Source organism: Diaphorina citri, unplaced genomic scaffold, assembly GCF_000475195.1.
Source record: "Diaphorina citri unplaced genomic scaffold, Diaci psyllid genome assembly version 1.1 scaffold181, whole genome shotgun sequence".
Taxonomy (NCBI): Eukaryota; Metazoa; Arthropoda; class Insecta; order Hemiptera; family Psyllidae; genus Diaphorina; species Diaphorina citri.
The window spans coordinates 61,584-74,258 of record NW_007377618.1 but is presented as its reverse complement, the minus strand read 5'-3'; the positions used below and the strand labels follow the sequence as shown (position 1 = coordinate 74,258).

At 35.9% G+C, this 12,675-nt stretch overlaps 3 protein-coding genes and 1 long non-coding RNA gene across 7 annotated transcripts in view; all 4 read left to right on the top strand.

Moving 5' to 3' along the window:
• LOC113465912 overlaps positions 1-12,675 on the top strand; it is a 98,081-nt gene that overhangs the window by 68,804 nt on the left and 16,602 nt on the right. The gene's annotated exons all lie outside the window — the stretch shown is intronic.
• LOC103505550 (longitudinals lacking protein, isoforms F/I/K/T-like) overlaps positions 1-12,675 on the top strand; it is a 116,545-nt gene that overhangs the window by 96,281 nt on the left and 7,589 nt on the right. The gene's annotated exons all lie outside the window — the stretch shown is intronic.
• LOC113465916 lies at positions 8,012-9,080 on the top strand. The gene is made up of 2 exons (XR_003390492.1): positions 8,012-8,057; positions 8,980-9,080. It is a non-coding gene; the product is annotated as an uncharacterized LOC113465916 (long non-coding RNA).
• On the top strand, positions 9,096-10,432 carry LOC113465913 (protein krueppel-like). 4 transcript variants are annotated; one of them, XM_026820875.1, is made up of 2 exons: positions 9,096-9,846; positions 10,253-10,432. In XM_026820875.1, the coding sequence occupies exons 1-2, from the start codon at positions 9,175-9,177 to the stop codon at positions 10,268-10,270; spliced, it is 690 nt and encodes a 229-aa protein (XP_026676676.1). In that variant the 5' UTR covers positions 9,096-9,174; the 3' UTR covers positions 10,271-10,432. The 4 variants fall into 4 exon arrangements, with proteins under 4 accessions (XP_026676676.1, XP_026676675.1, XP_026676673.1 ...); XM_026820874.1 differs by having other exon boundaries at positions 9,096-9,869; positions 10,276-10,432; XM_026820872.1 differs by lacking the exon at positions 10,253-10,432 and adding an exon at positions 9,943-10,082 and having other exon boundaries at positions 9,096-9,908.

The window sequence follows — 12,675 nt, the reverse complement described above, 5'->3', positions numbered from 1 at the left end:
TGAACGTGAGTGGCTGACCTTAGAACACCATAAACGAGATGTAAAAGGCTGCCGAGAGTGTTGAGAGAATGCTTTCTCTGTGGCCTTCTGTTCTAAAACCAGTTTATTCGAGAACTCATTTTGCGGAACGAATATACCTTCGTGTGCGGATATACGTAAATTTCGTAAATAATCACTTGATGGAGGAAAAAGCTGAATTTTCTCTCGTGCTCTCCCACCATACTAAAGTGTTCTCCCAACATTTTGAATCCCGGAACGTTTTACCCATTGCATGAAATGTAAAGAGGGGGAAACCGAAATTTTTGTTCTGGTTTGTCCCTTTGACACGGGGGGGTTTCAATTCCTTTGCATCACAGTCCTGGGGGACTTATTTTCCCAAATGATATTCCTCTACTCCCAATCAACCTTGAAGAGATTTTTAGGAATTATTTTTTGCTTGAAAAATCTTTGTTATTTTATTTGTTTAGTATACTTATTCATGTGTATTAGGTGTAAGACATATGAACAACTTGCCAAACTGTGTGCCTACCTTGAAGAGATTTTTAGGAATTATTTTTTGCTTGAAAAATCTTTGTTATTTTATTTGTTTAGTATACTTATTCATGTGTATTAGGTATTAAACATATGAACAACTTGCCAAACTGTATGCCCATGGCCCATGCCCAATATTAAAATCCCCAAATTTGGTTCCACTCTGGATAGAATTTCGTTGAGGCATTTAATCAAACGAAGTTTTCAACGCTTCCTTTCTCCCCTAAGTGGTAACTCAATCCTTTGCGAAGGGGATTAACCCCTTTGGTACAAACCATTCATGTCCCCCCTTCTCGCAAAAGAAGCGTCCTTTTGCGAACCACGTTAACATTTGTCCTCACTTCTTCGCAAATAATAATAATGAGAAAGGTTTTTTTTGAGAGGTTATTAATTCCCTTGTGAAGCGGATGAACCCTTCCCTCAAAACAAATCATGTCCCCACTTCTCCGCTAAAAAAACGCCCTAAAAGCGCCCTTTTGGGAAGCTAACCCTTGTGTTGCCCGTATCACAGGCTACCTGATGAGTCTCTACCCGCCCTTCACAGAAGAGGTCATGCGGCATGAATGTCACCAATGTGGCCGCAGTTACAAGTGGCGATCCTCGCTCAAGAGTCACCTGCAGAACGAGTGCGGTAAAGAGCCGCGGTTCGTCTGTCCGCATTGTCCGTACCGATGCAAGGTGCGGTCCAACCTGTTCAAACACCTGCGGAACTATCATAAGACCTACATTGCTCCGCTCAAGAAGTAAGTCGAAATTTAGGTGGGATTATTAAATTTTGGTTTTTTCCTGCAAATGACCCTGTTGCTAAATTGTATCAAAATAAAATAAAGAAATAAATTTGTGGAGACAATTCCGATTAATTGTGAACAACGTAACGTTCTCTCTTGTTCTGACGAGTGACGATCATCGAATAGTTCTGCCATTTAACATTATTTTTCTATTTGTACATGGCTTAAATTCGATTTTACGTTTGCGATAGGGATACAGAATACTACGTATACGATGTGCTATGCTATACGCTCATCTTTCGTCTTACTTAGTAATAAATTAGACCCCTTCTGCTGATCACTCAAATATTTACTCAACGAACATTTCAGTGACAACCTGAAATTTCGCGCCCAAGTGCACCAGCTATAGATCTACGTAACTAAATATGGGAGGAGCCTTTATATTGCTTCTGGGCGTCCAAGGGCGTCTGAGGGTGTGTTTATGTACCGGGTTGAGATGAGCTCGGACGAGGTGAGATAGCTGTCCCGGCGGCAATTTTTAAAATTTATTTTATATTTATTTTTGTTTGCTTAGTAATTCGCTTGTATATCTAATTTGAGATGAGCTCGGACGAGGTGAGATAGCTGTCCCGGCGGCAATTTTTAAAATTTATTTTATATTTATTTTTGTTTGTTTTGTAATTCGCTTGTTTGTAATATCTAATATAAATGAAAAGTATAATATACACGTGCAAACTAGAGATAAAAAGTAAAAAATGAATTCAGATTGTACAAGTTGCGGAAAAAAAACATCAAAATTTCGAATTTCCCGCCAACTTTACACGCTCATGAAGGCTCAATGGCCTATCTCAGCCCGGTACATAAACACACCCAGATGTTCATGGTATTTTAGGACATGCTAGGCTCAAAAGGTTCGGGTTCGAATCCCTACCGCCAATTTATAATTTATGATTATTATTGCCTAGAAATTGTTGACCAAAAATTGCGACCCCCACTTGAGAGGGAAAATCTCCAAATAACACGCTCATGAAGGCTCAATGGCCTATCTCAGCCCGGTACATAAACACACCCAGATGTTCATGGTATTTTAGGACATGCTAGGCTCAAGAGGTTCGGGTTCGAATCCCTACCGCCAATTTATAATTTGTCATTATTGCCTAGAAATTGTTGCCTAAAAATTGCGACCCCACTTGAGTGGGAAAATCTCCAAGTAATCTACACAACATGTTGAACATGTAGTAATGACTTAAGACAGAATCACTTTACATTTACATTTGCCCCACTAATATGATTTTCTTTTTCAGACAAAAATCCTAATGACCTTTCTTTTTCAGATTCATATTTATTTTGTACCAAATAAAACTAGCAGTTGGCCTTTGCCTGTTCAAATTTCGTGTATTTATTATCGTTCTTTTCAATTTCTTATCGATCTCTTGATCACGTAAAATATTTTTTTTTTTTTGTCTAAGTTAAATCCAGGTTTACGTATATGTTATGCATGTAATCTTGGGGACATAAAAGATCAAGAAAATTATGATGTGCATGATTTTTTCAAAAGCGCCAAATCTACTTCAGTTCCCAATAGAACACTGAATGCTGAATGTTAAGAAGCAACGTCGTGTTTCTGGACAAGTGACCATCTAGACATATTTTCATATTATCTTGTGGAGACAAGAGTGGAAGGAAAATTATTACCTTGGTTTTCCTTCTGTTTTTCGTCGCTGAAATTTGGGACTTTTATGATGAAAAAAAAAAATTGTCCGGTACTTTTTTTTAAGCATGTTATCGAGAAATAACGATAATTTATTTTCTTTTTGGTTCTTCCATTGTCTGTTTCTATATTTTTATTTCTATTGTGATAATGTGATAAATTCGTTCTTTTAAAAAGTAATTAAAAAAGATGAATTAAATAAGAATACTACGTATACGATGTGCTATGCTATACGCTCATCTTTCGTCTTACTTGAGTTTTTATTTTCGCCTAAATGCTCTAAGATGTACTTGCTCATGATTTTAATACTCAAAAAGTTTTGTCCCAAGTTTTGCATCCTATGAAAGTTGTTTCTGTGCAATATTACAGAGTAGGGCTCAAGCAAGAGAAAACTTGGAACAGAAAACAAAATGTCAGTTCTTAAGTCCAAGCTCCTTAGTTCTAAAGTACCGCGATGGTCGTGTAACATTTGGTGTTTGTTCAGTTATTTCTAGACGCTGATCTGTTCCAAATATGTACCTTACGAGATATGTACGGTTGTAAGTAACCAGTGTCGTGTGTATGGAAGCTAGGGGAGCTCCGCTTTCCTTTCTCTCTACGGGTTTTTTCTCACCCGCAAATTTACTTACCACTTGGCAAAATTTTCAGCGATTATTTAACGTAGATTCTAAGACCACCAGTAGATTGGCATACTGTATACGTATCTCTGACAATGTAATGTGTGATCTATTACCAATTAAATATATGGACAGTATTTAGCAGAAAAGAACCGTCCATAAGGCAGTTCCTCTTATGGATGGTTCTTTTTTGCTTAATGCTGTCCATATAAGACCTTGGTTATGGTTAGACTGCAAGAGTACAGGGACTTTTCAGTCCTATTCTAGCAGTACAAGGTATATTCTATTCTATGTGGGTTTATAGCTTCCCCCTTTGAAAAACCTCACGCCACGCCACTGCTAGAAAGATATGTTCTGACCAAACGGTTTCTTCTGGTCAGACAGAAACACAAAAGAAATTTGTTTCTTGTCTTCAAGCGGACGAGATAAATTAGCCACTTTTTTTATCCGATCTAAATCGCCGCTGAGAGAAAGAAATTGGTTTTTCCCCTTCTTTTTTGTCTATTTGCTTTTTGGTCTAGCTGTTTGATGCAGTTAGATGGTTAATTAAATACTACATTGGAGCTGTAACAAATACCAAATGCTGTCGGAGTAATGAGTAGCCGTAAGTCTGAGAAAAAGTGGGGATTGCCTGGTGTTATTGGACTAAAAAAATAATAATAATAAATCGGGATACTTTTTTAGGAGGGTTGTTTTTGACTTCAGGAGAGTCCAAAATTTTAATAATCGGCCGTTATTATTTTCCATTTTTTTCTTATGAAGAATGGACATAGTTTGGTATACGACATAACTATTTTTCATGTTTGTTTTTTTCCAAATACCTAACTTCTGACTAACTTTGTTTCACAAGTTGCATGTATTTCATCACGTTTTAAACAAACTTTTTTTTTTTAATTAACTTGAATTGACAAACTCTTGTTTTGCTAACCCAAATTCTAACCAAGTCTTCTCTCTTTTCTGTCCCTTCTGTCTTTTGAATGCAGTTCATTTAATCCTCTGTATTCCTGGAAGCGAATGTCCCCCTCAAATTTTGAATCTTTGATTTTCTGCCAAAAATCAATGTGATGATTTTTTTTTGTCCAAATGAATTTGATTCAGTTATTCCTGACTAACTGAACCTCCAATTATTTGGATTTCTTGATTGTACATTCTTGGTGGGATAAAAAAAGCATCTTGTAAGATTCTGGTCTTTAACGGTCTGCTAAAAAGAAAGCATCTTGAAAAGAAGTTTTCTAAAAGGGTCTCTACCTCATTTTATTTTATTTATTCTGGGGAAAATCGTTTCTTTGGGCTTTTGGCCATTCTTTGGCTTTCATGTGATGACTGGGCTGAGGTTAACCCCATTTGCTTTCGTGAACTTCAAAACCTTTCTCTCTTCTCTTTTTCCCCCCTATTCTTGCTCTTCTTCATATCCTTTTATTGGTGAAAATGATTAACATATTTTTAGGATGAGACTTCTTTTTTTTTCTGTGGCCCAACGTAAAATCGTTTTAATCCATTTAGTGAAAAAGTTCTATTGACACTTCTAATGCCTAGGAATTTAAATTTTTAATCACTAGAAAAAAAAAAAAATCATAGGAATTAATAAAAGTCGTAGACACTTTACTTTTTATTTAGATGATCTAATAATTATTTTAAAAGTTATTTTAAGATTTTCTAGTGAGCTTTTAGGTATGAATTCCAACATAATAGAAAGCTTTAGGTAGGCAAAAATGTAAACGAACAAATAGATCATATGATAATAAAATAACCTAAACCCTTTAAGCTCCATGTCCTATGTATTCCCAAATGACCTTTGATATTTGGTATCATCAACTATTGTTTTAAAAAGATTCAGCTGTGAAACCTTGAATGAAGGCATTCGACATAGATAAATACCCTGTGAACTAACTTACTTACTTCTATTTCAGTACTCAACTCTATTTCGAAGAAACATTTCTCCAGGATTTTTGTTTGGATGTCAATTTCTGTACGGAACTTGTTAGAAAATGTTTTAAGGGGTCCTTAGATAACTTTGGATGGAAAGTTCATATAAAGCTGAAATGTAAACGTAGTTAGTACCTACGTGCAAAAGTTGACATCTAAAATTGTGTTGTATCTATTTACTTGAATAATTGAACAGAAATGTTTTATTACCTATATTAAAAATAAAATAAAATCTACCAGTTCGGAGGGTTTTCTCCTCAGAAGTCCCTAATTCTAGCTGTTAGCTGGGCTAAATGTGTTGCTGACGGTAAACCCACTTTTGTTCAAATATTCAAGTAAATATTGGATGTTTTAGTTTAAAATTTCAAACAGTTAGAAACCCAAATCGGAGGACGGTGATAGATAACACACGAGCCGTCCATACAATGTCGATGGTGGATTTCACCAATGACTTAATGCGAGATTTCACTAATGGGTGAATTAATGGTCCAAAAAGGAGTCTTCAATGATCCAAACAGGAATTTTTAAAAACTCTTCCTTTTTGGATGGATTAAAAATTCTCCCATTAGTGAAATCTCTCATTGAGTCATTGGTATAATCCACCACGAGACTATTTAGGTATTGGTCATTAAGTCATAGCTCATAACCTTATACAAAATACAATAATTAATTACTATCAAAGGGCAAAATTATTGCCAAAGGCAGTCTCTATCATTCAACCCTGAAATGATTGTTGATGATTTGATCGAAATATATTTTGTAAGATCATTGGAAAAAATTACGTACCTCGTACCTACATGTAGTACGTATAAAACGGTCTATACAATATGATAATTAATTAAAGTCTTTTATTAAATAGAAAAAAAATCTCTGTTGCATTTCATAAATGTTTTTCCGTCCTGATATAAAAAATAAACTTGTCCTGTCTGTCTTTTCTGTTATATTTTTGATGTTTCATTGCTTAAAATCTTTTATTAAATAGAAAAAAAATCTCTGTTGCATTTCATAAATGTTTTTCCGTCCTGATATAAAAAATAAACTTGTCCTGTCCGTCTTTTCTATTATATTTTTTTATGTTTCATTGCATCTTTTCTACTGGTGAAAGCTGTTTCCTTATTTGTATTCCTCTTTGCTTACTCCATTTTGTGATACTCGCTTCTTCAATGTTAAATTCCCTCTTGCTTCGAAATGTTGTTGTATGTCCACCAAAGTGTTTCGCCAAAATAAATGTTATTTTTTTACAAGTTAAGATCTATTTTATTGAAAATTTCATTTGTTTATAATATAAGTTTATGGCATTATTGTTCCTTATTTGTATTCCTCTTTGCTTACTCCATTTTGTGATACTCGCTTCTTCAATGTTAAATTCCCTCTTGCTTCGAAATGTTGTTGAATGTCCACCAAAGTGTTTCGCCAAAATAAATGTTATTTTTTTACAAGTTAAGATCTATTTTATTAAAAATTTCATTTGTTTATAATATAAGTTTATGGCATTATTAAAAAAGTAAAAAAAAGCTTGAAAGTGAAGCTTTAAGATTGAAAAAATTACAGGGTACCTATTTTTTTTTCCTCATTATTACATCTTTTTTCCCCACTTTTTTGTAAATTTATCTACCTACCCTACAAAAATTTGAACCCATAACACATACGTACTTAGGGAACAATACCAACCTTTAGGTCGTAAAAAAACCCCTTTTTAGGCCAATCCTGTCCCGTCAGTCCGAGTTAGGAAGGTGGAGGTGCTTTGTGACGTCACAAGGGCAGTGGGGGATGTGTTTTGTGGAGGTGACAAGTCCGTGGAGGTGAGTCCAAAATTGCCATGCAGAGCGTCCCGGGTTCGATTCCCAGTGTCGGCTTTTTTTTTCGGCCAACCTTTAGGTCGTAAAAAAACCCCTTTAGGCCAATCCTGTCCCGTCAGTCCGAGTTAGGAAGGTGGAGGTGCTTTGTGACGTCACAAGGGCAATGGGGGATGTGTTTTGTGGAGGTGACAAGTTCGTGGAGGTGAGTCCAAAATTGCCATGCAGAGCGTCCCGGGTTCGATTCCCAGTGTCGGCTTTTTTTCGGGAATAAATCAAAAACACGGTTGGTCCAGTAATGCGCTTGCTTGTTATGCACAGTTTCGGGATCCTGTCTCCCTGTCAGAAAAATTAAGGAGCTCGGTAGCGCTCCACCAAGTCAAAACAGTTTGACCGCGCTACTAGAGATACATAAATATCTCGAGTAGCGCGGTCAAACTTTCTTGACTTTCCGGGTCGGAGGGCTACCGCGCTCCTTAATATGATACCTACGCCGTTTTCAACTACATAAATATCTCGAGTAGCGCGGTCAAACTTTCTTGACTTTCCGGGTCGGAGGGCTACCGCGCTCCTTAATATGATACCTACGCCGCTTTCAACCAATTGTAGAGAAAAAACTCAAAAGGATGGAAGAAAACAGATTTAATGTGTTATCCTTTACGGACACCATTATCAGCGGAGCGGCGATAGCGCATAGAATGTATCGCGTGGTTGAGAAGCATCATTCAATCTTCAAAACACAAGAAAGGTAGGTGTCGACCGTAATGGTGATAGAAGCATGCTCTCCCCTTACATTGTTAGAGAGGAAACAGATATTCCAAGTAGTTTCTCCCAAAGTGAAAGTTCTGACTTACATGAGTACGACATAAAAGAGAAATCAAGTTTTCCTCTTTCAGAAAACGATATTATTGAACACAAGATAAGTGACGATGAATATTTTAAAACTGGGGGAGAAGATGATGTTGATAATGGGAATACAGCAGAGAGAAGAGAGGAAGAAAGAGAAAGTTTAGTTTTAAGTAGGTACAAAAGAAACATAAAGGAAGAAGAAAGTGTGAAAGAAACGTCAAAAATAGAGGGACAAAAACAAAGGGGAGAAATGGCGACCAGACTTTTGAAAGAACTAGAGAAAATGTATGGTTCCGTTAGAAAATTAAATAAAAGTAATAATGAAAGTAGATTAGAAAGTTCTAAGGTTTCTGATAGACAGAAGAGTGTGATGAAAACAAAGACATCAGGTTTAACAACATCTCTACCCAGTTCTAAAAGTCCAAATCAGAACCGAAAACGAGAAGCAACTTTCCACATTGAGGACTCAGGAACAGTTGATGATTCTAAAGAGAATAACAAAGATAACGATAATGCTAAAACTGAAGTCCCACTAGATGATAATATCAACTCTGGGGATGAATCTCAAGATATTACTATAGTAGAACCTGACTCCTCATTGGTTAGAATGCGAATCGTTCGGTTTATCAAAATGTTCACAAACTTTTTCACATACGCTGTCATCCCTATATCATCCGGCCTATTTAACATAATGAAAACTCTTGTTTTCAATTACAGGACTTTGCAGTCTAAAAACCGTTCACAAACTTTTTCACATACGCTGTCATCCCTATATCATCCGGCCTATTTAACATAATGAAAACTCTTGTTTCCAATTACAGGACTTTGCAGTCTAAAAACTTAGCCGAAGGTGAAAATGGTTTTCCTCTGTTTGGCAATGGTGCAAACGCGGTAACTGAATCCAGTAGTGGTTTTAATGGGTTTGACTTTTCGAGACAGCAGAACTTAAATTAAGCAGACAGACTGATAGCTTAAATGAGAAAAGAGATGCCTCTCCGAACAAATCCAAAGACAAGATGGGTTTTCAGGACGAAGATATCTCCAACAATAACACCTCTGGGTATGGTGACCTTGATGTCAAGGTTACAGAAAAGCCATTTGACAACCCTAGCTCACACAAAAACAGCAGCAAAACTTCCCCATTTCTAGATAATCCTAGCTCAACTATTCCCAACAGCAGCAAAAGTTCCCTTCTAGACATTCCCAGCTCTCTGCCAAACGAAACTCCTCGGACGCCATTCCTCGACAGTATAAGCGCATTCGAAAGTCTGCTCACTCATTTCAGTCGACCTCGCGAGTACAAAAAGGCGCACATTGCTTCCGCAACGGACAGTGAAAACGGGAAGAGAGACGCGCGATTCGGGCAACTTGGGGGACCTTTCACAAAGACGGGAAACTCCCCGAAGGCGATGCCCTCAGGGCGGGGTATTTCCGCCTCAAGACGGTCAGGGCTGGAGGTCGGGAAAGGCGCCGGGCTCAAACCCGTCCCAGGGGGACTCAAACCGGCCTCGGCCGGGCTTGGGTCATATAAGTGTGACAAGTGTGGAAACGCGTACGCGCGACTACACAGTCTGAGTCGGCATGTTAAGTTCGAGTGCGGTGTGGCGCCCAAGTTTGAATGCTTCATCTGTCACAAGCGCAGCAAACACAAGCACAACCTTCTGCTTCATATGAAGACGCATACGAACCATTCGTCGCATAAGTGATAGTGGTAGTTTGGCGCTCTGACCAGCACCTGAGAGCTACATATGTCTAACTGATGAGTTCAAATAAGAACGAAACGCGTCTTAGGCTCTTAGGCTGCTCACAGGTGTTTGGCTAAAGTAGGTAACGAAAAATTATAATGCTTATTTGTAGCCGAGACCAACAATGTAAATTTAAATTTGATTTAACTCTTGGATTGCAATCTGATAGGCAATGGTCATCAACAGTTCAGTCAGATAATTACTAATAATAATGCAGATAGAGGGCGTTTCGGGCTGTGGGTTAGTCCAAAAAACTGAAAAAATCCAAAAATGTGGGTTAGTCCGGTTTACTTACCTCTTGGCCCCTCACGAATCTACAAGGCCTGTAAAGCTAACAGGGGCTAAAAACCATTCGTCCCATAAGTGATAGTGGTAGTTTGGCGCTCTGACCAGCACCTGAGAGCTACATATGTCTAACTGATGAGTTCAAATAAGAACGAAACGCGTCTTAGGCTCTTAGGCTGCTCACAGGTGTTTGGCTAAAGTAGGTAACGAAAAATTATAATGCTTGTTTGTAGCCGAGACCAACAATGTAAATTTAAATTTGATTTAACTCTTGGATTGCAATCTGATAGGCAAAGGTCTTAAATTTAACCTCAGAATGTGAAAAATGGTCATTTAGCCAGGTTTCGGATAAAAAGATAACATCAAAAACAGAGATTTCAACAGCTCGAACTTAATTAAATTAGTCACAAATAGTCAAAATAGATCTCAAGGATATCTTAAGTACAAATAGAGCTCCTTTCTAGATGTGTTTGTATTTGGGTGTACATACGTATTTGTTAGCAATAAATTGTCAGGGATTGACTCACATACAAGTAGGTCATTTTTCTAAAAAAAAATGCGAGTATTAAATAAAACATGAGTTCTTTTGGAATATAGCAGATATCTAAATAAAATCTTTGTTCTTTAATTTTCAAATAAATAATTCTGACTTACGACTAGTTCCATGTACCTATAATCTATATGCACAGGTACACAGGTAGGTATGAGCAGATATCTAAATAAAATCTTTGTTCTTTAATTTTCAAATAAATAATTCTGACTTACGACTAGTTCCATGTACCTATAATCTATATTCTATATGCACAGGTACACAGGTAGGTATTATTAAATAAAACATGAGTTCTTTTGGAATATAGCAGATATCTAAATAAAATCTTTGTTCTTTAATTTTCAAATAAATAATTCTGACTTTAAGAGATGGGCATGTAATGGAAGGGGCATTTTAGTGACAAGCTTTTTTTTTTTAAAAAAAAAAAAAAAAAACAAAAAAACATGCGAATGAGGGTAAAAGAAATAAAGTGGCATTCATCATAATCAGTAGCTAAGTAAGTACATTGTGTACCAATTATAAAACCTCAACATCTATTCTATTCAAAAGGCAATTAATTCTAACTTGGTCGCTGTGTTGGTATCCAACTCTTTCGACATATCTTCCCAAAAATTTCTTTTTTATCTTCCCAAGTGAAAATGAGTACAGGACCTAATTGCTATAAATTTTTTTTTTAAAAAAAAAAAAAAAAAAAAAAAACATGCGAATGAGGGTAAAAGAAATAAAGTGGCATTCATCATCAGTAGGTAAGTAGGTACATTGTGTACCAATTATAAAACGCTACCATCCATTCTATTCAATAGGCAATTAATTCTAACTTGGTCGCTGTGTTGGTATCCAACTTCTTCGAGTTATCTTCCCAAAAATTTCTTTTTTATCTTCCCAAGTGAAAATGAGTACAGGACCTAACTTCCTATAAAATCCTCTTCTGGTATTTGTTGCAAAGACAGATACTTAAATACTTTGTAGAGACCTACGTGTTAACAAAGCGAAGATGTACAAGAGAATGGTCAGCAAAATGGAATGATTTACAGTAATTTATTGTATTTATTTTATGACTTATTTGAACACAAACGAAATATTAGCACAAACGTAAATTAATCTACATAACTACACAGACAAAATTACAACTTCAAAGAGGGGGACTTTAGCATAAGTAGAGTAAAAGCACAAATAATTAGTATTTAGTGGAAGAAAACATTTGCTATAAAATCCTCGTCTGGTATTTGTTGCAAAGACAGATACTTAAATACTTTGTAGAGACCTACGTGTTAATAAAGCGAAGATGTTCAAGAGAATGGTCAGCAAAATGGAATGATTTACAGTAATTTATTGTATTTATTTTATGACTTATTTGAACACAAACGTAAATTAATCTACATAACTACACAGACAAAATCACAACTTCAAAGAGAGGGACTTTAGCATAGGTAGAGTAGAAGCACAAATAATTAGTATTTAGTGGAAGAAAACAATAAGAACAAGAAAAGGAGAAATAAATCTATAAGAAATAGTCAACCTCTTGTTGGATTATTGGAAAATTGGAATTTAACTTGCCTAGAAATAAGGTTGTCTAATGAAGTAATAACTCAAACAATTTAAATTTAAAATTATACTAACAAAGAGATCTATACAAACATATTTTAATAGATAATTAACAAACTACATAAGTAAATAACAAAGATGATTTTTACAGTAAATTATAATAATATCTACTTAGATATATCTAATGATATCCACAAGAAGAATAAATAAAATTATTTATTACTTTATTTAAATGTCTATCACACAGCTGAGTATTTCTGAGTATTCATAGAAAATAATTTTTCTATCTAAGTGTTTTGGTAATTAATAATTACCTAATTAAACTAGTTAAAGGTAAAAGGAGATTCTTTTGGGAACACATCATTCAAAGGAATTCCTTTTATTTGAGAGAC